Below are 22462 nucleotides of genomic sequence, written 5' to 3'. Positions count from 1 at the left end.
GCCCGGTCTATTTGACCGCCCAGGGTGCTTGGCCCAAATGTGCGATGTGCATGCAGGAGGTAGGGAAGAAAACTCAGCCGGAGTCTTCCTCGTTCCTGATCGTGCCAGAGATTGGAAGTTCATCGTGATCCAAAGATCGACCAGATAAGGTCGAGATTATCTATTTAAAGACATTCCCCTCCTCCTTCGAGTTCACCCGAGATCAATCCATTGATCCCAAATGCCTCTTACGGTTCTTCTTCCTCAATTTATCGCTGGAAGGAGCTATCAAACCACCTCGTCGGACCAAGATATGTGCTCCTCTTCTTCTTCTCTTCTCTCCTCATTGGACCGAGGTTGGAATCCTTATTTTTGTTTATTTTGGCGTTGTCGGCTGCTTGTTGGTCGGCCATGGGTTCCTAACCCTGGGTATCATCTGCAACCACCCTCGTTCTTCCTCTTTCTTGGTTAGAGAGAAGCTTTCTTTCTCTCTCTTTTTTCTCTCACCCCCCATCCTTTCTCTCTCTTATTTTTCTCTCTGCAAAGTTTTTTTCTCTTGACTCAAGAGCCAGACATGTTGTTTGATCTAGGTTGACCCATGCTGCTGACAACCAAACCTAGACTCTCGATTGAACCCAGATTGAGATTCTCTCTTCTCTACTCTTTCTCTCTCTATAAAGTTTTTCTCTCCATCTGGACTTTTTCTCTCTAGAGTTGATTTGACCCCATAAGTACGATTTTTAGTGATTTTTAGATCGACCTAGGTGGAGGGTCCTGATCTAGGATTATTGGATGGCATGCCAATGCCCACCTTGGCCCTTACTAAATATTGTTAGGTTTGATCATCCCCGATCTCTATTGAACTATTTGTTTCCTAAGCCAAACATGATTGGATGAAATCACCTTGATCGGACCGACCCGGATGTCGGGCACCACTGCTTGGTTTGCCCTATAAGAATTTTAGAATTTAGGGTTTTTTATTTTTAAAAATAATTATGGTAAAATTTTAATGAAAAATATAACTTTTGAATATTAGGCTCCGAGAAAAAAATTTGGAATTAATTGGCGATAAAATTTGATTGCCTTCGCAAGGTAAGTAATGTAACTCTTTTTTCTAAATCTATCGGCAAATTATAGATATTTTTTTAATCAAATTATTCTTAATTCATGAAGTTGATGCATAGTGTTTTATTCTTATATATGCCTCCTTTTAGAATATTGTATGATTCTTAATTGAACGTAGTTAATTCGATATGTATTATATTCGATTGATTTCGATGTCGTATGAATTTATATATCTTACAATTTGAAACACTGAATATGAGAAAAGAAGTTTTTGATTCGAAATGTATATGGACTTGCAACCAAACTATGTATCAATATCCTAGAGTGGAGGTTATTTGCCGATATATTGATATCCTACCAATGAGGGTTATTCGCTAGCGTATCGACACTCTGCCAATGGAGATTATATGTTGGTATATTAACACTCTGCCGATGAGAGTTTTATATTGGCATATCAATACCTTGTCAGTGGGAGTTATATATTGGCACTTTGATGAGCTCATATTCTAGTCCAGCCACAAGGTATAAATGTGGTCATAGTTTATGACTGTCGAGATGAGCTTGATGGTTTGAAAGAAATTGGTTTATAAAAAAAATTTGAAATTTAAAATAACTGGATAGCGTATCGATTTAGTTTTGAATTGATGTATTTTGCATGCTTAATTTCAGTATATTATTATTATTTTATTGCTTATTTATCTAACTAAAATATTCATTGCTTGCTGGGTTATTTAGCTCATCATACGATTTCTTACCGTTTTTACAAATCCAAAGAATTAGCTTGAGTTGGGATTTATTATGGGAGAGCGATTAGAGACAATATTTTGATATCTTTATTTAGACTAGATTTTATTTTAGAGTTGATAAAATATTTTGAAATATTATTGATTTTGTAAGACTTTTAATTTTATGATTTAATTAAAATTTGAAAGTTATTATTTAAATTTTTTCTACTGCCTGATTATGATATCAGGCATGAATATGCGGCGGTTGCTGCGACTATTAACTCGTGTTCTCGGATCGGAGGAAGAAAGGAAGAGAAGTAAACCTCTAGTAGCAGGAAAGAGAAGTAGTAAGCACCTGATCCTCTCATGAAAACAGAAAAGAATAGTAAGAAGCCCAGGATCACAAAAGCACAACGCATGAAGGAGGTCCGTGATAGCTTCCAATAGAAAGATGAGGAGGCGAAGGTATCCTAGAAGACACCAAGGCTGGATTCTCAACTATGATCATCTTATGTACTCGAGATCCTTCGAAAGTTCCTTCAATTTCCATTACAGCTCAAATTCCTCGATTCAATCAAGCGTGTCAGCTGCAACACGTCGAATCTGACCTCCACCTAAACTATTTTGGCTAACCATAAAATCCAATCCAACTTCATTCTTTCGATTCAATAATTCAGCAATCCTGGCAAAATGAATGCATACGAGCGGTGAACCAGAATTCCCGTCCATTTATGTGAGGAAAACTAAAAAGGAGGGATTTCTACATCAAGCTGAGAAGAGAGAATAAAAAAGGAGGGATTTTTACGTTAAACTGGGAAGAGAAAACAAAAAAGAAGGGATTTTTACATCGAAGTGAGAAGAGATACTGGACCGAAGCAATACCGTGAACATATCGAAGGGATTGCTGGAGACGGAGTGAAGGCCGGAGATGGAGAGGTACGGAAGGAAGGAGAGGAGATTAGCCGGCTCCTCCATCTGAAGGGGACACGTGTCAGCACGTGGGCCAGTCCTATCAAACCTACGTTACAAAATTTATAGATGAGTCCCATTTTTAATATAGGCTCAAAATTTATATACAGATAGTACATCTTGGTTGAAATTTAAAATTACATGCCAACTGGGATATCAACTTCCACCCAAATGAGCAAGGCTTAATTTAAGGCATGTTTCACTGCATTTACAAGTGCTGGTATAAGTTATGATATCCTTGGGGGGAATCAAGACTTTTTTGGTGCCTTCTTTCTCTTTGGGATGAATGAATCTTGGGATAAGCCTCCTCCTCCTCCTCCTCCTCCTCCTCCTTCTTCTTCTTCTTCTTCTTCTTCTTCTTCTTTATCTTGCTAGGAGGAGATCAAAAAGGAGAATTCCCCATGAATTAGAGCTCTCCTCTCTTTTTTTTTTTCCTACTCTAACCTGGATATAGATTCAAGAGGTTTTCAAAATTTTAAATGCAAGAGTTTTTTGTGAGGTTCAAAAAGGTCTCTTCTTGGCTCGGGTTAGGATGTGAATTTAGTGACTAAACCAGGATCTAATGTTCAAATAGCCAATTGTGGCAAGTAGCTGATCACTTTGATGCAATTTTAGGAGATGGTAGAGAGGATGTCAGGGTAGGCGTTGATTAATTTTTCGGAAAAGGTTTGAGTGAATCTGATTAGAAGTCAAAGCCAACCAAACACGAGCGTGTACGTTTTCATGAATTTGTACTAGTTTCGGGAATTCAATTGCCGCAACCAGAACTCTTATCCTATCCCGCGAGACAATATACTGGGACTCGTTAGCTCACTTCTAAAACCTGCGACCGAAAACCCTAGCCGCCGTCCCCCAATAAAAGAGAGAGCTTGGCGGATCCATTCCAGGGAAGAGACAACGAGAGGGAGATCGCCATGGTTTCGGGTTCGGGGATCTGTGCGAAGAGAGTGCTGGTGGACGCGCGCCACCACATGCTCGGCCGTCTGGCGTCGATCGTGGCGAAGGAGCTCCTCAACGGGCAGCGGGTGGTGGTCGTGCGGTGCGAGGAGATCTGCCTCTCTGGCGGCCTCGTCCGCCAGAAGATGAAGTACCTCCGCTTCCTCCGCAAGCGCATGAACACCAAGCCCTCCCACGGTCCCATCCACTTCCGCGCTCCGGCCAAGATCCTCTGGCGCACCATCCGCGGGTCAGTAAGCTCCCTTCATTCTCTCTAAATTAAGGTAATGGTCGGTTCTTTTCGGAATCTCATCCGATTTGATCGTTCTTTCTGCAGGATGATCCCCCACAAGACGAAGCGCGGCGCGGCGGCGCTGGCCAGGCTGAAGGCCTACGACGGGGTGCCTCCTCCGTACGATAGGATGAAGAGGATGGTGATTCCGGACGCTCTCAAGTATGAACGAGCTACTACTGTTATTCTGATCTAGAAAAAGTTTCCATTTTTGCCGGATCTATTGATGTTTTGCTGGTTTTCTTGTGTGCAATCAGGGTTTTGAGGCTTCAGGCTGGGCACAAGTACTGCTTGCTCGGGCGGCTTTCCTCGGAGGTTGGATGGAATCACTATGATACTATTAAGGTCAGACCATCTTCTCTATTAATTTCTTTGCGTGTTTAATTATTATCTGGTGAACTGTGTGCCGACAGTTAGACGTTTTTATAACTCCTCGTTGCTGCTGATCGTTTGATGTGGGACATGTCTCTGTGTATAATGGTCTTGTATTGGTGTACAGGTTTTGCAATATGTAGTTTTGCATTTTTTTTTCTTTTCTTGATTATTGTATCTTCATACTTTTACTGATTTGTTATGCTGATAACTTCTGCAGTAGCTTGCCCAGCTCTTTGAATATTTAAAAATGACAAAAGGTGCAATTATGAATTAAATGAACAATGAGCTTGGGTTTGTTGTATGTCTTCTTTTGTGGTCTGTATGTTTAGGATGTTATATGCTGATAATTTGTCAATTGGAGGGTCGAAATTGGGAAATTGGAAGTACATGCAAGTATTGATTTATAGATTTGGAGGTTGTTTCCTTTTTTAAATAATCTGTACATGTTCTCAGAATGGAATATTAGATATGTAAGATTAGTGAACTAATACTTTACTGGATGTTAGTTTTGGAGGATGTTGGAGTCTTGTAGGGGATCACTGAAAGCTTAATGACTGCTCATAGCAAGGGCTCTGTGGTCTGTATGGTTCAAATACATAATTTTTTTTCTTTTTTCATTTCGAGGTGATGGGTTGTGTTAACGATTCTCTTTTAGAAAAAAGGCAGTCTTGCTTCTTTTTTTTTTTTGTTTGGGGGGGTGGGGTGGGGGGCTATATCAAGTATTATCCAACTTCCATTATTTCCATTCTATCACTTCTAATAAAATTACAATTTGGTTTAGCTGTAAGAAATAACCTTGTGATATGGATTTCCATATTGCCCTTTAAAAAGTATATGGGATCTCTGGACATTATTTTTACAAATTATTACCAGATAAATTCTCCAGCTATTGGTATATATAATCCTGAGATGAAGATCTAGAATTTGATGCCATTGGGTGCTCAATATAGATGTCTAGTCATGCCAGTGCACCAAAAGCCAACCTTCCCCCCTTCCCTCTCTCCACCCCATTGCACACCAAGTACTTAATAGCACAATGATTTGTACAACTTCATGTAATGTGGGGCCAAAGTTACTTGCAGTGAAAACAGCAGGCTTTGAGTTAACTAGGATGAACATTTCTATTTGGGGCAAAATATTTCCATCAAAAAATTTGTGTACGAGGGTCTTCCCAACTGCATTACTCAGATATCGTCCCGGTTATATTGCAAGTCTAAAGGTCCATCATGTCATAGACAATCACAACTAAACATATTTTGGAATGTTTAGCCCTTGTCCAATTTTCATGCAGCACAAACATTGCAATTTTCTATGACAAGTCTATTACACCATTTTTTTTTATCATCTGGGACCAGCTATGTTTTCATATGGGATGAGGTTGAACAGTGCTACTTGAAACTTTGCTCTTGTTTTCTTCACTTTGGAGTTTATACACCAAAAATTAGTCAAGTTTCGTAACACCATATTTTAGCTGGATAGAAAAACCAAATAATTGTGGGATATGCATGTGGAAAAATATTTTATTTTGATAAAATGTTAGTTTATCCATTTGTCTTTTACATATTAATGTATATATATCATTTATGATTGAAATGTATCTTGCTGCTTAAAGGTAAATCTTTTTTTTTGTATAAATGGCTACAAATTTGAATTAACTTTTGCATTGTATGTTGATAGTAAGAGGTATTTTTTGTCTCTGATACCCATGTTACTGCAGTCGTTGGTTTTTTGAGTCAAACACCATTAAGTTATTTTGGCCTCTAAAAACTTTGGTCTCTTTTAGAGCCATTCGGACATGGCACATCATGTTATGTTAATAAAATGTACTGGAAAGTGGGTTAGTCCCAGCTTCATCCTGCTTGGCTAAGAGTCTGAAATAAGCTTCTTGGAAAGGGAGGTGTTCATTAAGACTATTATGTTTTTGATTGCTGCTGTGCAAGTTACTGGTGCGATGCTGGTTTTCTATTTTTGCTATACTTAAGATGGCATGTGGTAGATGTTTTTTTTTCATCTTTTGATGTTTATGCTTCACCACATGAATTTAAGAGTCTTGAAGGGCTTTTACCATTTTAAGTCTCATCAACAAAGGATGCCTATGATTCCTTCACAGGAGCTGGAGGCAAAGAGGAAACAGAGGTCTCAGGTGGCATATGAAAGGAGAAAGCAACTAGCGAAGCTTAGGTTGAAGGCTGAAAAGGCTGTTGAAGAGAAGCTTGGTTCCCAGCTTGACATCCTTGCCCCACTGAAATACTGAGACTGTTTTCACCGAGGTTTATTTTATGTGGAACAATGATAGCAATCCTTTTTGTTATTCACTATTTGGTCATTCTCTCTGAGTTGGAACTTGCAATAGTAGTCTATTTTGACTACGTTTACATGAGTTTAAGTTTGGACTGCAACTGTTGGCCCTTTCATGCATTGATTTTCCTTGCAGAATATTTTTCTCAGGTCTATTCCTTTAAATCAGCATTATTTGGAATACACCTTAGATTGTCTTATATAGTATTGTAGTAGAATGCTGGTAATGCAATTGCGCGTTCTTCTGATAATGGGCAACAACAAACTAAAGACCTGCAAATTTGGGCAGCTGGTCAAGTAACAGGTGCTATAAATTGTTAGGGGGCATGCTCTTTTTTTTTTCAGTGAACTTTGTTTAGCTTAGGAAAGGCGTCAGCCTATGTTTTCAGCGGATGTTATCTCATAGTTCCTTATCAGTTCAATTCCTGGAATTACTCTTTGCATTTTGAGCAATTGCTGGAAGCCTGGGAGACTGTCTTCAATGGCTGCTTTCGAGCAGGTCTACAGTAAGTGGCCCCAGGGTTGGCTGCTTTCAATTCCTATTGCTGCGCTTCAGTGTTCATCTCCTTTTTCACACTGCTATCTTTTGGGGCTCTAACCAAGGAAGGTCATAGATTTTGTTCTGGATGTTTGATACTTTCTCCCCTGATTTCCTGTCACTTTGTGGTTAGATTGTCTATGATTCCTTGTCACTTGGCAGCTGCTATTTCTCGTTGGCCAAAACTTGGCCTGCTTGTATCCATTTGACAACACTTTGTCCGTATCATCATCTATGTGTCTGGTTGCAGTTCTTCGTCAGAGAAAGGCGAGACGAGGTTGCAGTGTTGTTGTTGTTGTGTAGGCTGGAGGAACCTTCACCTTGCAGTAATATTGAAGCTGAGCTCCAGATTAAACCCAGCCCTACTAGTTACTCTTCTGGACTAAAGACAGTAATTGTTGGGAGATAATTCCTTCCATTTCTCTATCTCCTCGGTGATAGATGGTATATGTAGGCTGATTTTGGATAAACCTAACCAGCTTGCGGAGGGTTGAGATCCATTTCTCAACCTTTGGGTGAAAGATAGGAGCTACCTTTGCCTGTGGCCAAGCTCATTTTCTGTTTGTTGATGCTTCTCATGATTCATGATGGAGATCTTCATGCAGGAACTGAGCTGTTTCATGTATCACAAAATGAGTGGTGATTGAGCTCTCTTTGTTTCATGGTTCACAGAGTTGCTGATAGAAACTGGAGCTCTCCTGTTCATCCGTGAACAAAGGAAGTATGTCGATCAAATGCCGGACTCTCGAACTTGTTACAATTATTGTATGCTTTGTATCACAGCTAAATTGCACCATGCTGCTGCACATATTATCGCATGTATCATGCGAAACCTATATGCCAAGGCCTGCGTAGCATACATGGATGGTTATGATTGTTGCATGGTTTTAAATAACAAGTTTAAACATAATTTTAAATTATATAATAGTACAGTGATTGTTGAAGTAATGATTGTTATACTGATGTTATAAAAGAAAATAATAGAAAGTTAATGGCTGTATTTTCTTCATTTTTATTAGATAAAATAATGGATTTTTGAACCATGCAATTAATTTTGGAGAGAATTTCAAGGGAAAGAATTGAAATTAAAAAAAAGTATTTTATTTAAAAGAATGCACAACTGAAAATAATGATTATTATTTATGCTGTAATGCTCCGTTATAATAAAAAAATAATGAAATATAATGATTCTTATATTTTTCATAATATTTATACGACTCGTCATAGTTATCCCGAGACACGAGGCTGATGGTATTGATTTTTTTTTTTTTTTCGTTTTTAACTATCGGCGGTATCTTGGCCACTTCTCTCTCTCCAAGCACGTGTCTCACACATGCTAAACTTCCGGTACCAGACTTGGCCTATTCGCAGGATCCAAAGATTCAGATCCCCAAGATTCTACAAGCGGAAGCTTGAATTCGGTTTCCATCCAAAACCCTTTTTTCCCTTCTCCTGCGCCTCTCTCTCTCAACTCTTTACTCTCTCTCCACCTCTGAAACCAAACAAACCAATCCAAGAGGAGCAGTCGTAAAAAGGCACAGAGAGAGCATAAGAGCGAAAGATAAGCCAAAAGGGCACAGAAATTTAAAAGAAATGGAGAGGAAGAAGAAGAAAAAAGCCCAGCAGATAGAGATATAAAAAGAGGAGACGGAGAGACCGAGGTAAAGAGAAGAGAAAGAGGAGGAGATGGGGGTGGACTACTACAAGATCCTCGGAGTCGACCGGAACGCCAAGGACGACGACCTCAAGAAGGCCTACCGCAAGCTCGCCATGAAGTGGCACCCCGACAAGAACCCCAACAACAAGAAGGACGCCGAGGCCAAGTTCAAGCAAATCTCCGAAGCCTATGATGTCCGTCTCTCTCTCTCTCTCTCTCTGAGCCGTTGCTCTTCTCTCTTTGGCCAAAAACCCTACATTAAAACCCTGGAGTTCGACTTTTTTTCCTTTCTTGGTCCTTCTTGAAATTAGGTTTTGAGCGACACGCAGAAGAGGGCGATCTACGACCAGTACGGTGAGGAAGGGCTCAACGGGCAGGTGCCCTCGCCGAGCGGCGGGGCCTCGGGGTACCACGGCGGCGCCGCCCAGTTCCGGTTCAACCCCCGGAGCGCCGACGAGATCTTCTCCGAGTTCTTCGGCTTCTCCGGCCCGTTCGGCGCGGCAGCCGGTGGGGGCATGGGGGACGCCGCAGCAGGTGGATCCCGCGGCGGCGGTGCTCGGTTCCCGGGAGGCATCTTTGGGGAGGATATCTTCTCTGCGTTTGGCGGAGGGAGAAGGGGCGGGGAGGCGTCCGCCAGGAAAGCGCCGCAGATCGAGCGGACGTTGCTTTGCAGCCTCGAGGATCTGTACAAGGGGACGACGAAGAAGATGAAGATCTCGAGGGATGTGATGGATTCCAATGGGTGAGTCGAGTTGCTCAATTTCTTCGTCCGATGCCCAAAATACTTTGCTTCTATATGCCTTTGCTAATCTATTTCTGCGTATCTTTCTATTTTCTGTTATTGATGTGTTAATTCTCTTATGTAATAGTATAGCTTATGCAATGCATCATTTTTATGAGTTTTAGCTCAACCCAGGAATTAGGTTGATGGAGCTACCGTATTGCATTATATGATGTGTTCCTTTTTTTGTTCCAATAAATGTGGTTCAGACCCCTATGTCTCTAGGGGGAACGGAGTCATATTGTTCTGGTATAAGGGATAACTGGTCGATGATTTTTCTTGTATCTGCATGCACTATTCGATATACTTTAGTGCACTATAATGTATAATGCACTATAATGTATAATGCTGTTAAGCATTATTGCATTTCAGGTGGTTAAAAGCCATATACATTACATTGCAGTACAACATTATCAGTTTAATAAGTATATTTTTAGTTTTTCTACATGACACTGATTTCTGATGAGTGAAGGAATAACACTGATATATGTTAGGGCTACTGCACAAACTTTATTTGTATAACTACGTATTGCCTAATGCACCACAACAAATTGTAGCACTGTCGAATAACATCCTAGATACACAATTTAACATTCCACCTGGAACCAAATCCACTCACCTGTGCTGGGAGGTTGTCTATTGATGCATACTGGTTATATCTCACAATTCATTTACACCTATGTGCAAGAGGGATCAGGGTTGTATCTTTCATGTGAAAGAAGGATTTACCTTCTTTCGTGCAAATCCACCATTGGACCACCCACCATACAGATCTCAAAGCACTCCCAACTACATCCTTCATCCGCTTGCACAACTCTCAATGCGATTAGTGGATGATCCAACAGTGATTCATGCGAAGGAAGGTGAATCCTGCTTTCGTATGAAAGATACACCCCCAACCCATGCCTGGGTAGAGTTAGAGAGGTTACATGCTATAGGAACTATATAATCTATACTCAATGTTGCCATGGTATCATTGACATTATACTTTAGGGCAATATTGGAGTGGTAATAATCCTACATAACAAGGACACTTAACATTTAGGAGTGCAGTGGATAGATAACATCTGATAACAAATGGATAGATTACAGGTTTCCTTCACTTGTTATATCTTCAATGAGTGATCCATGGGAATGTGTGCTATTTTATGGCGAAGTGTTTTTTATTATCTTGATGATAGGATTATCTTGTATAGAGTCTTGATGTTGGGAGTATTTTGTGCAAGGTCTCTCAATTTCCATCTGATACTTGATGCTTAATGTCAAGGTACACATGTTTATGGTTTTCAAGATCTGTAGGTTTTTTGATTTTACTGCCATACCATATATGTTCTTTGATGTTAATATATGAGATAGAATTGTTAATACAGTGCATCCTATGACTATGTTTAGAATTTCTGGGATGTATAATTTGTCTGGTCAAATGTGCGTTTTAATGTTTAGGGGACACAAACAGTTTTTGATCATAAAGTGATCAAACATGCATCTGTATCGTTAGAATTTTGTTTGGGTACATAGCTATCCACGTTGGAGTGTGCCAGTGTTGGTACAATGTGGTGCATGAAACTGAATGCTTTAGGCATGGTGATGAGCTGGCTTGATTGTATGTCAATTCTAGTTGTTGGCCTATTAGAGATGGCATCACAAACTAGTCATTGTTTTTAGGTGAATGCTTACACTGCAAACTTAATTTATTCCTCCACTTCTATAATGCTTACTAAGTCATCCCACGCCAATTCTGAGTAGTAGGAATCTAACATGTAAGTTCCATCTTTATCTATCTATTGCTTCTGTTGATTTGTCTCTTATTGCTGATTTCAGTATTCTTATGCTCCCACTTCTCATCTAAAAAAAAAAAACTGTCCACCATTGCTACTTCCCTTTGTTAACTTAATTGTTTCAAAGAATTCATGCTTGCAAACAAATGATATCATGCCACTTCGTATAATTGTACTGCAAATAATATTAGTCATTTCGATTGGTTCACTTTTTCATGCTTCATTACTAGTGTATCTTAATTTATAAAATATGCTTTGTCCATAGCTAACAAAGCTCATTAAACTATCGTCTTCTTTGTTCTTCTTTTGCAGATCATATAGATTTATTGTGAGCTTCAATGAAAATGTGAAATCATTTTTGAAAAAGGTTATTTCAAAAAATGATTCAATATGTATAATTTCAGAATATTACATTTTGTAGCTCATATTCACCCATATTCTTAGCTTCTGGTACAAGATCCTGTGTTTTATCAGTCATGAGTGTTGATTCATTTTCTTTTCTTGCATGCCATTCTTTGTCACCGTTAAGTAAGCTTGGTGATCTAGTGAGCATGGAGTAGGTTTTGTTGGTGCCACAAATAACGGTGATAATTATACACATTTCATTTCAAACTCAACTAAAAGCCATATTTAGGCCTTTGATTCCTTGTGTATGAATAATCCTCTCACTTACTGTATTGAGTTCATGTGTGGGCACAAATATGGCAACTCATTTTTTCCTTATAATCCACCCATGTTGCTTAAATGGCAGTATAAATGTCAGTGTCAAACACTAGTACAAGGTGTTTCGCCGCTACAGTTTTACTTCGTATAAAAAAGTGTGCAGTCGTATGCATTGTTAAGTTTCAAATAATGATCAAAATAAGTAAGTGTTGTTACGTTTATTACTAGATATTACTAGTGAAGAGACAAGTTACATATTAATGTAAGGAAACATCCATCACTGATGCGGCCTAAATGTTGCAAAGATAAGCCATAGGAGGTATGTCTGATAGGTTTGATGGGTCAATCTGAGAACAGAATCATTGTAATGGTCCTATTGTTTCTTAATGTCTTTTGAGTTCCTTTGATGTTCAATGGAGCTTGTGGTTTAGAGATAATATATCAAGTTGAATTCTTTGAGATCTGGTTGTCAGAATCATGTGATTACACGAAGTATGAACAAAATGGATTTAGGAGTGGGGAACTGTTGTCCTATCTTGAATAGATAAAATATGTTTGATGTGGTCGTAATGTGCATTTAAGTTGAGTCACCAAAGCTGTTGCATATTGGCCCTTAAACATATCTGCATGGAACGTTATGATACAGGTCATCGCTTTAGTGATGTGGGCAATTCTCTCTGGCACTCAGTGGAGCCCCTTCATGTCTTGTAAATAAGTCATTGATATGGTATGCACCATATGATAAGGTATGGTGTTGGTTTTGGGTCCTGTTTCATTAAAGCAGTCATGCTGAAGCATTTTGCCCTTGAACTTGGTCAAAATGTTCTTTGAAATCAAATATTGGGTGAATAAAAGTTACTTGTGCTTAGTTCATTGCATTAACTGTGCACTTTTAATCTATATTGGCAATATCCTGGAGATGTATACAATTACAGGCTCCATATACTTGAGTGTGGTTTTCCGCCCAGTGCGATTGTAAAACAATCATACCATTTCTGTAACATCTTTTCTCTCCTCTTGGATGAGCTCATGATACAGGTTTTTCCATATTAGGTCCTATCACTATTCAATTTGGCCATATTAAAAAGGGAACTGCCTGTACTAGTTAATGGTACAGCTTTGGATCTATTGTTACAAAATTTGCTTGCCTTGTGCAATCTTTTCAGTTGATTTTAACTTAGTTCCTTGAGCTCTTCTCTGGTTAATGAGGTCTTCACAACTCTGGAGAGAAGCATGTAACTTGGGGTTACACATTAAAAAGGTAGAAATGAAATGCTCCAGTTTCCTTTTCATGATAATGTATTGATAAGTTGACGCTTCTCTTAAATATTAACAGTTCTTGATAATCTCCAGAACCAAAGGCTTTTCTTCAAGAAACTCCTGAATTCTACTCACCCCTACTCTAAATTTGTTCAGTTTAGATTGAATGTGGACTGCAGATAGTAGACCATAAAACTGTTGACTGGTGAGTCTAGGTCCATCGGCTCCTGTAATTGTTAATGTTACATGTGGTATGCAATGTGATTTTACACCAACCAAACTATAAATGTAGCTCTCCAGTTTTTCAAGTGTCATTATACAAGAGGCATGTGTGGTTACCACATAGTTGCTGCTGCATTAATTCAGTATACTGCTTAAATTATTTATTTCTTTAATCACAAAATCTCATATGCTGAAACATATAATTGGACTGAAAAGGTAAATCGCATGCCCACCATTTTCCCAATTACCTGTACAGTCATTATTGGAGTTTGTTCCAAGTTATTTATGTCGCTTCTGGATATATTGGTATACAGTGTACAATTGGCTGAACTCTAGCTGCAAATGAGTTTGAGAGTTGTTGTTGAGTTTACGTCTTGTGGAGTTTAATTACCTTGCTTTTTGTTGCTCCTTTATCCTATGTCTTCTATTTATCCAAAAAAAAGATTATATTATATTTATTACCAAATCTAAGAAAATACATATCCTCTGTTTTGAGTGCGAGTGCCTTTTTTTTCTGTTGTTGTTTTGTTTGTGCACCAGGATGTTTTTTTTCCTTTCCTTTTTTTTTTGTGTGCGTGTTGGGGGGGTGGGGGTTGTGGAGGGCGCTCCTGCATCCTACAAATATGTTTATACTTCAATTTGGGGTGGAAGGCCATATTGTGAATACTCACTGATTATCATAAACTGCAGCAAAGAGAGTTCCATAGGACTAGACCTTAGGGGGAAACCAATCATCTGGTTGATATCTTGTATATTTCTTTTGTAGGAGGCCAACTACTGTGGAGGAGATTTTGACAATTGATATCAAACCTGGCTGGAAGAAAGGTACAAAGATTACATTTCCAGAGAAAGGCAATGAGCTGCATAACTTAATACCTGCAGATCTGATTTTCATCATTGATGAAAGGCCTCATGGTGTCTTTAAGCGGGATGGGAATGATTTGATTGTCACCGAGAAGATCTCACTTGTTGAAGCTCTCACAGGTTACACTGTACAGCTGACAACTCTTGATGGTCAAAATTTAACCATTCCCATCAATACCATAATCAGCCCCACTTATGAGGAAATCGTACAAGGTGAAGGGATGCCGATTACAAAAGATCCATCTAAGAAAGGGAACTTGAGGATTAAATTTCAAATCAAGTTCCCCTCTAGAATTACACCAGAGCAGAAGGCTGGCATCAAGCGGTTGTTAGCTCCTTCTTGACTGGTGGAAATTTATGGCTTTATGCTTTTTCTTTTTTGTAGTTTTGTTGAAAATACAACTCTATATCGTGACTTTGTGGAGAAGTTCTAACAGTTGCAAGATGGTATTTATTTGTATTAACTGTAGCAGAACTGTCCTTACAGTTGGCTTACGAGTTGACAGTGTCTGAAGAATTTGTTCCGTGTGATTTTTTGACCCTGTGAATTAGAGAGAAGAATGACTCTTCTTTCATGGTGCGTGAATTGCCGCAGTGGAGCATTTAGAACTATGTGCGGAAGAAAAGATGATATACTGCAAATGTCAGGTTTCATTCAGATGCTCTTTTACTACTCCGTGGTAATTGCTTTTTAAGATTTGTTGGTAATTTTTTATGTATAAGCTTGGCTTTTTTTTTGGTAAGTTACAATGATAATCTGTGTCAGCAAGTTCACTAGCAACTATTGCGGAACCATTAAACTATGTCAGGTTGGTCTGTTACAGGAAATACCACAGATTTTGGGAGCATGGTTGGGTTGAAGGTACAGAAGGACTGAGGCAAAGCAGTTGGCAGATACTTGTGGCCATGCAGCTGGTGTATGGTAGGAGCTTTGTTGAGGTGAGACAAAGGTACCCATCCCAGCTGGCTGTGTCCTGAAATTTGTTACATGTAAAGAAGCAACATACATATAGAAGAGCATGGAGTCTTCCCTCAAGGACCATTTTAGAATGACCACGTAGAGTTTGATAACATTACTTGTATATTGCATCATTGGATTTCTCCTAGCAAGTAACTATAACCAACCTTTGCAAAATGTTTTCTCCTCAAGTTTTAGTAGGTTTATCTATCTGTCTTGGCTGGACATTTAGTTCGAGTATCGTCTCATTCTCTGCATAAATACATGTTTCTCATAAAAGAGGATAAGGTTAGTTTTCTCCAAGTCTAAAGTCTTCTAATCACTTCAAGGATCTTAAAATCTCATCACAGTTTTACGTATGGATTGAAATATGATCTTTAAAGTACGAGAGTACCTTCTGGATCATTCCATAAAGTGACTTCGGTTTGGTATATTTTTACAAAGACAAACAATGTAGCCTTCATCTGAGCTAGACATGATTGTTTGTGGGGCTGGGGAGAGCGGTCGCCGGGGGCGCAGAGAGACGAAGATAGAGGGGGAGGGGCAGACGAGAGGAGAGAATTAGGTTTTAGGATTAGAGTTTTAAGTTTCCCTTTTTAAAATTCATATAAACATTTATGCATAAAATTTCATATAATGAATAAGCTTGGCAGGTTAAAAAATAAGCCCGAGCTCGCCTTGAATACCGTCGGGTCTAAAAAGTTGAGGCTCGGCCTGATCTAAAAGACTGAAAATCTCAGTCCAAGCTTGGCAAAAATTGAGCCAAGTGGATTGAGTCTACTTTGCACAGGTCTACTCCAAGCTTGGCGTCAAAGAGGATTTTATTTTATTGATATGAGAACATTTGAATGGCATTTATTTTCTGTTCGTGGAGCTAAAACATGGGAGAGCAGGCTTATGTTTGTGGAGCAAAGTGAGACATGGTAGAGCAGCCTTCTATACCATGACCACCCTAGACGAGGGAATTATTGCTTGTCATACTGTCAGCATCCATTCTCTTATGATAAAAATTCTTTCTGACTAGACTAGGGACTCGTTTGGTTCGCAGGAAAAGAAGGAGGGAAAGTGTGGTTAACAGGAAAGTAATGAGATACCTCTTGTTTGGTTGGAGTTTTCAAAGGAGAGAGATGGTATTCCCTGGAAATATGATTCCCACATTTCATGGAAAAGTCTTTCTCATGAGAAACACAGGAAAGTTACTTTTCCATGAGGTGGAAATCACTCTTTTTTTATTTTTTTCCAAAAAGACCCTTCAACATTAAAGAAGCATTAAAAAGGCATTAAAGACCTAATTTTTATTAAGAGCATAATAGAAATTATACATAACTTTTTCAAGAAAGTGGATGGTTAACCAAACATAAGCACTTTGAAAATTTGTCATTTTTCCATGATCAATCAAACATGCCAAAAGTACTTTCCTATGTATTCTCTTCCTAAAAATCTGATTTCCAGGAATTAGATTCTTAGGAGGAAAAATACTTCCCGCGAACCAAACGAGCGCTGGGTATCCAAGGATGGGCCATGCCAATGTCCCAGGGCACTCTCTTCTGATAAGAACTCTTTTAGACCCATTTGGATCAGGGCCAATCTAATATAACCCAAATCTTGCTACTTTCGAGTAGAGCTGATCGGGCTGGGACTTAGACTGCATTCATTTTTATTTGAGCTTCAGATTGAGCTTATAGAAAATTTGGTATTTTTTTGTACCCTAATCCGACCCAGCTATACCTTATGGATCTCCTCCCCGGCCGCCCGCTGTGAAAACATCGTTCTTCTTAAGGAATTGGTTAGCTTCTGTCCGACGCAGAAAGGTCCACGTGGTATCTCACGATACGTGGTCTCCATCGGGTGAAAAGGTTGGAAAAAGGATAAAACTTTCCCTTTATTTTCTCCTTCTCCAACTCCACCTCGAAATCCTTTTTTTAATCGATCGAGCGCCGCTCTCTCTCTCTCCGCTGCTTTCAGCGAGCGCTGCATGCCTTCGTTCCCAATCTTCCGTCCTCCTCCTCCTCCTTCTTGTTCTCGTCTTCGGAGCGGCTGATAACGGCGGATCTGTCCCTCTGATCTCCGCCGTCAATCATGGAAGTGGGCTGGATCTCCTCCACTCCTCGCACCGTCGAGGAAATCTTCAGAGATTATAGCTGCCGGAGGACCGCCATCGTCCGTGCTCTCACCGAAGGTCGGACTTTATATTCTTCTCCCTTTGTTTTAGTGCTCGTAATCTTCTTTCCGCTAACCCTTCTTTCACCTTCTCTCAGATGTCAATGCCTTCTACGCGCAGTGCCGTCCAGGTGACCTCGATTGCTTCGATCCCATATCGGATCTCTCTTGGTTACGATTTTCTCAAATTTAGGGTTCATTTGTGCCGGAATTTGCGGTAACCGTTGCTACTTTTCTTTTCTCTTTTTTGCCCTTTTGGTTCCATGGGATAGAAAGGGAGAATCTTTGTCTGTACGGGCACCCGAACGAGACGTGGGAGGTGAATCTCCCGGCGGAGGAGGTGCCGCCGGAGCTGCCGGAGCCGTTGCTCGGGATCAATTTCGCGAGGGACGGGATGGACCGCAAGGACTGGCTGTCCCTAGTCGCCGTGCACAGCGACTCCTGGCTCCTTTCCGTCGCCTTCTATCTCGGGGTCCGCCTGAACCGAAATGAGAGGTGTTTGTGGTGACTTTTGGCTTTCGCGACTCTCTTTCCTTTAATTTGTTAGATATAGTTTTGCCTTGTTATTATAGTGTGTTTCTTTGTGTTTCATGATTTATGGAAGAAAAGAGATGTGCTCTTATGTTGCTGATTATGTGATATAGAGTGATGAGGATGGCTGGTTATTCGCTTGCAAAACTTTAGAAATTTTCTCAAAACCTGATTGTGAATCTATTGGATGTGGTTGTGCATATTTTTGTGAAAATTATTGAAGAAAAGTGGTGTGATAATTCTGGCGTGATGTAAATTTCTCATTTTTTCTACAGCTAATCTCTTGTACACTTTTACATATATTAGATTGAGGATGAGGATGCAAACTCTATTTAGTACAGTAGGAGAATCAGGTGCACCACTTCGATATTCTATTTGTGATAAGCCTTATACATTGTTTGTAGTTTTGTATTTTTTTTGGATAACATGTAACATTAATGATCTGTCATGATAGTGTTAAGTGTCCTTTTATAATCCAAGTTAATAATAATGCATGTGGATATTGACGATAATGAATAGTTTGCCTGTATCATTATACATTGTTCTGAGGATGATAGTGTGATTTTTGTGGAAACTATTTATCATGTTCTGTTTTCTTGGGTGAGAGGTGACTATAACCTACTTGTCATGTACTTGTAATTAGGTGTGATTTCTTATGGAGATGGGTTCTGGTTAGGCCTCTCGGACCCTTATGTCATAATAAATTAAACAATAGTAACATTGATCAAGGTGGCTTGCCTATATCTTAGAGTTTACATTGGTATGTTGCCTTTGTAACTACTCAAGGAGGGGCTCTGGTTATTGCTGGTATAGGCTTCTTGAGGGCATCTACCACTTCTCCTTAGAATATAATTTGTCTGAATGCTAAGGTTGGGCATGAGCGTCAGTAACTACTCAAGAAAGGGCCTTTGCTGATGCTTACTGACCCAGGCCTCTTGAGGTTGTCTGCGTTTCTCCTTAGAATTTAAAGTGCTTATCCTTCTGACTTACTATTGGCATATATGTTTTGGTGCCTGTCTATTAGCTGGCTTCTGGTAGTAATAACGACCGAAAGGCTTTTACCATTACTAGAAATTGGTGCTTTTAAATGGTAAGTTAACTTTCATGGATGATGTTAGAGGGTTTGATGTAACTGTTACAGGATTGATTCAGGATAGGTGAAAATGATGCTGCCCTTTATAGAGTTGCCAGAGATCGAACCCACAAGAGGCCTACCTATCATGCCTCCAACAATTGGAGGATGTATTTATGTTAGATCCGTCTTCACAGCTGAAGCAAAAGTTTCTTTCTTTCAAATAGTTTTGCATACTAAGATGGATTGTGGTTTTGGCGTCCATCAAAATTTCTACTACTGATTTTTCTTGATTGTGGACTAGTCTTATTCTAAACTTATCGATCTTCCTATACCTCAAGGGTCTTCAAATGGCCACTCAGGTGTGAGTCTTCTAAATATGGTGGACCTCTAACACCAAAGTCGTGTGATGCTTCATTTTACTTCAGCGATTTGGAATTTGTATGAGTGTATTGAATGTATTTTCTTTATTCTTCTTTTCCAACAGACATCATGAGATTTCTCTTAGTGACCTTCTTGAAACTTCTTGACAGAAGGAAGGGCTCAAAAGAAGCTTAGAAACAGAGGTGTATATGAGTTGAGATAGAGCAACTGAAATGTAGCTCAAGTTTTTTTTTTTTTTTTTTCCTTTAAAGATCTAGTCAAGTTTTTTAAATTAGATATACTCCGAGCTAGTTTTCCCACCATATCTCAATATTATAATTGAAATACATTTTTAAATGTGATTCATATTAATCTTTTATATCATATAGAAACAGTTTTATTTGTAAATAATAATATAATATATTGTCTGTCCATTTATTTCTATTTCAAACTTAATCGAGCTAGTCTTAAGCAAGCCAAGCGTAGCTCTAGCTTCACTGGGTTGCTAATCAAGCCAGCTGTTGAGCCAAACATAAGCTGCTCACGAACAATACTCTTGTTTGACAATCCTCCTGAGGTAGCAAAAAAAAATTTGCAACTTATTTTCAAACATTACTAAACTATTCTTATATTTGACATACATGAACTATTTCGTGCATTAAGTTGATCTCCTGTTGGTTTTTAAACTGAAGGGCAAATAGGGAGCAGCACCGTCTCTCAGGTCCTTTGTGGTTTCCTCTTTCTTTTTTTTTTTGGTTTGGGACGGTTGGGGCGGGGGGGGGGGGGGGGGGGGGGGAGTAAGACACTCAGTACCTATCAGGGAAGAGGGACATTCCAAGAGGGGTACAAGAGACTTAGTTGAAGGTCTCTCAACTTGTAGCTGATTCTAGGATTAGATCTGATGTAGATTTGGCACAAATCGCCTTTATGTCCAGGCTTTGAACCTAGATATAACTCATTTTCTTAACAGTTCAAAGTTTGGGTTGGCTTTATTTCAGTTGACTCAACTGTATTCAGTTAGGCCCAATTTGTTGGACAAGTAATTGAAATGATTGGAGTTTTCTAGGTTCGGGAGCCACAATCAATGAGTCCATGATATGGATCTAGCTCGCATTAATTATTAGCTCTACGTATTGGTACCAAATTTTCTGGTAAGAGCAACTCTACTTAAAAGAAAGAGCTCTTCAAAAGAAAGTTGAAGGTTAAATCGGTGTTTAGAAAGGACTGTTTTATTAGGTTCTGTATTTTAAGCTTGCGCAACATGGTAAAAACCGCTTCTGTTGGGTGTACTCATTAATCGTCCACGAGTAGGATGCATGCAGTCATATAAGGTATATTGGCTCGATGTTCTTGTTGGTGCCTGGTGTTGATTTGTTTGGAATTGCCAGATTGCAATCTGACCTACTTTGTACTTCAAATATGGTTGCAAACACTGTAGGATTTTATTAAATTATCTTTGCCATATCAACAGGAAACTTTTGTTTAGCATGATCAATGATCTTCCAACTATCTTTGAAGTGATAATGGATAGTGGGCAATTGAACGAGAGGTCTGGCATGGATAATGGAAGTAAATCCAAACTCTCAACAAAGGTAAGACATTTTGGAGGTCTTAGTAGTTATGTCTTTCTTTTTAGTAAATAAATTTGTCGATCATTCTTTGTTTCCTCAGAGGTCAAGCGATGGACAGCCAAAAAGCAATTCAAAGACAGTTGATGAGGGGTACGGTGAAGATGATGATGATGAACACAGTGAAACTCTTTGTGGCGCTTGTGGTGGCAGCTATGCTGCAGATGAGTTTTGGATTGGTTGTGATATATGTGAGAGGTGGTTCCATGGCAAGTGCGTGAAGATAACTCCAGCAAAAGCTCAGAACATAAAGCAATACAAATGCCCCAACTGCAATTCAAAGAAAGGAAGGCAGTAACTTAAAAATCCTGCTGTCCGGTATTTTGCCATTTCAGACCAGTAAATTAGCTTGACTTTGTTCTCGTTAACATTTATAGCTTAGGTGTGACAGTCCATATTTTGTATTGTTTTTCGTGCTCATCTAGAAAGAGATTTGTGCTATTATGATGCAGGAAGCTCCAGTCATCTATAATTCACAGTAACATTTGAGAAACGAATTTTACTTTTTCACCCTTTTATCAACCAAGCTTGACTATTTTGCATGTTTGGGTTAATTGTAGGAAAACGCTTCTGAATATCCATTACATCTGAACGTTGCTTAATTTTGTATTCTCTGTCAATAGCATGGAAAACAAAGATCTATTTATGGCAACTTATTTATACTTGGGCAATGACATAATTAGCTGCCTGATTTCCTACCGGGAGATATTGCAGGTTGATAGCTTCAAAATATTACATTTGAAAATTCAGTGATTTGTGGTAGTTTACCGAAAAGAAAGAAAGAAAGAAAGAAAAGAAGAAAAAGGACCCGTCCTAAATATGGCTCTCTTGATTTTATGTTGGTTGAAGACTTGGATGTGATCCAAAAAGAGTGCTGGGAGGAAGGCATTTACCAGGAAATGATGTATTCCACCCAAAACTATCCAGATTTGATCTCTGGTCACCTAAAGGTGGGCATGGGTCCCTCGACCTTGCATGAAATGGTTGATATAATCCTGAAGTCATTCGGAAAAGATGTCTCTCTATGGCTTTGAAAACCGAGATGGAATTTGTTGTTGTAAAAATTTCCCTTGGTTAGCTTGTAGCCCTCTGGGGAATGTCTGAAAATGTGGTTATAACTTATATGGTGGCTGGATAAATGAATATGGATTGGTATAAACCAATGCATGCAGTTCATACTCATAATTCACAGTTTAAGTTGTATAAGCTCTCTAGTGCATGCTCACATGCACACACTCTGATGACTCCGTTTATGATGTTAAATGTTCTCACAACTTTCTTCACATGGTAAAGAAGACATTGCTTCAGGATTCAAATGGACACCATATAGGTACTTCGTGGAATCTTG

The 22462-nt window shown here is 39.2% G+C and overlaps 3 protein-coding genes across 6 annotated transcripts; all 3 read left to right on the top strand.

Annotated features, from left to right (window-relative positions):
• Positions 1-3559: 3559 nt before the first annotated feature.
• Positions 3560-6804, top strand: LOC103706684 (60S ribosomal protein L13a-4-like). Its single transcript, XM_008790883.4, has 4 exons — positions 3560-3924; positions 4012-4128; positions 4224-4311; positions 6452-6804. Exons 1-4 carry the CDS (start codon positions 3653-3655, stop codon positions 6593-6595), a joined length of 621 nt encoding a protein of 206 aa, XP_008789105.1. The 5' UTR covers positions 3560-3652; the 3' UTR covers positions 6596-6804.
• Positions 6805-8484: 1680 nt separating this feature from the next.
• LOC103706683 (dnaJ protein homolog 1-like) lies at positions 8485-17168 on the top strand. Of its 4 annotated transcripts, XR_005514567.1 has the most exons (6): positions 8485-9028; positions 9146-9576; positions 14305-14363; positions 14955-15050; positions 15227-15341; positions 17083-17168. XR_005514567.1 is itself a non-coding variant. In XM_039133025.1 (5 exons), the coding sequence occupies exons 1-5, from the start codon at positions 8864-8866 to the stop codon at positions 15277-15279; spliced, it is 804 nt and encodes a 267-aa protein (XP_038988953.1). In that variant the 5' UTR covers positions 8485-8863; the 3' UTR covers positions 15280-15597. The 4 variants fall into 4 exon arrangements, 2 of the variants coding, with proteins under 2 accessions (XP_038988953.1, XP_038988952.1); XM_039133025.1 differs by lacking the exon at positions 17083-17168 and having other exon boundaries at positions 15227-15597; XM_039133024.1 differs by lacking the exon at positions 17083-17168 and having other exon boundaries at positions 8486-9028; positions 14955-15082; positions 15227-15597.
• An 89-nt stretch (positions 17169-17257) lies between these two features.
• LOC103706682 (PHD finger protein ALFIN-LIKE 2-like) lies at positions 17258-21656 on the top strand. Its single transcript, XM_008790878.4, has 5 exons — positions 17258-17539; positions 17619-17651; positions 17793-18015; positions 20958-21078; positions 21158-21656. Exons 1-5 carry the CDS (start codon positions 17440-17442, stop codon positions 21410-21412), a joined length of 732 nt encoding a protein of 243 aa, XP_008789100.1. The 5' UTR covers positions 17258-17439; the 3' UTR covers positions 21413-21656.
• The last annotated feature ends 806 nt before the right edge of the window (positions 21657-22462 follow it).

This window comes from Phoenix dactylifera, chromosome 13 (genome assembly GCF_009389715.1).
Source record: "Phoenix dactylifera cultivar Barhee BC4 chromosome 13, palm_55x_up_171113_PBpolish2nd_filt_p, whole genome shotgun sequence".
In the NCBI taxonomy this organism is placed as follows: domain Eukaryota; kingdom Viridiplantae; phylum Streptophyta; class Magnoliopsida; order Arecales; family Arecaceae; genus Phoenix; species Phoenix dactylifera.
The sequence above is the reverse complement of the archived record's forward strand: the minus strand, read 5'-3'. Positions and strand labels throughout refer to the sequence as shown.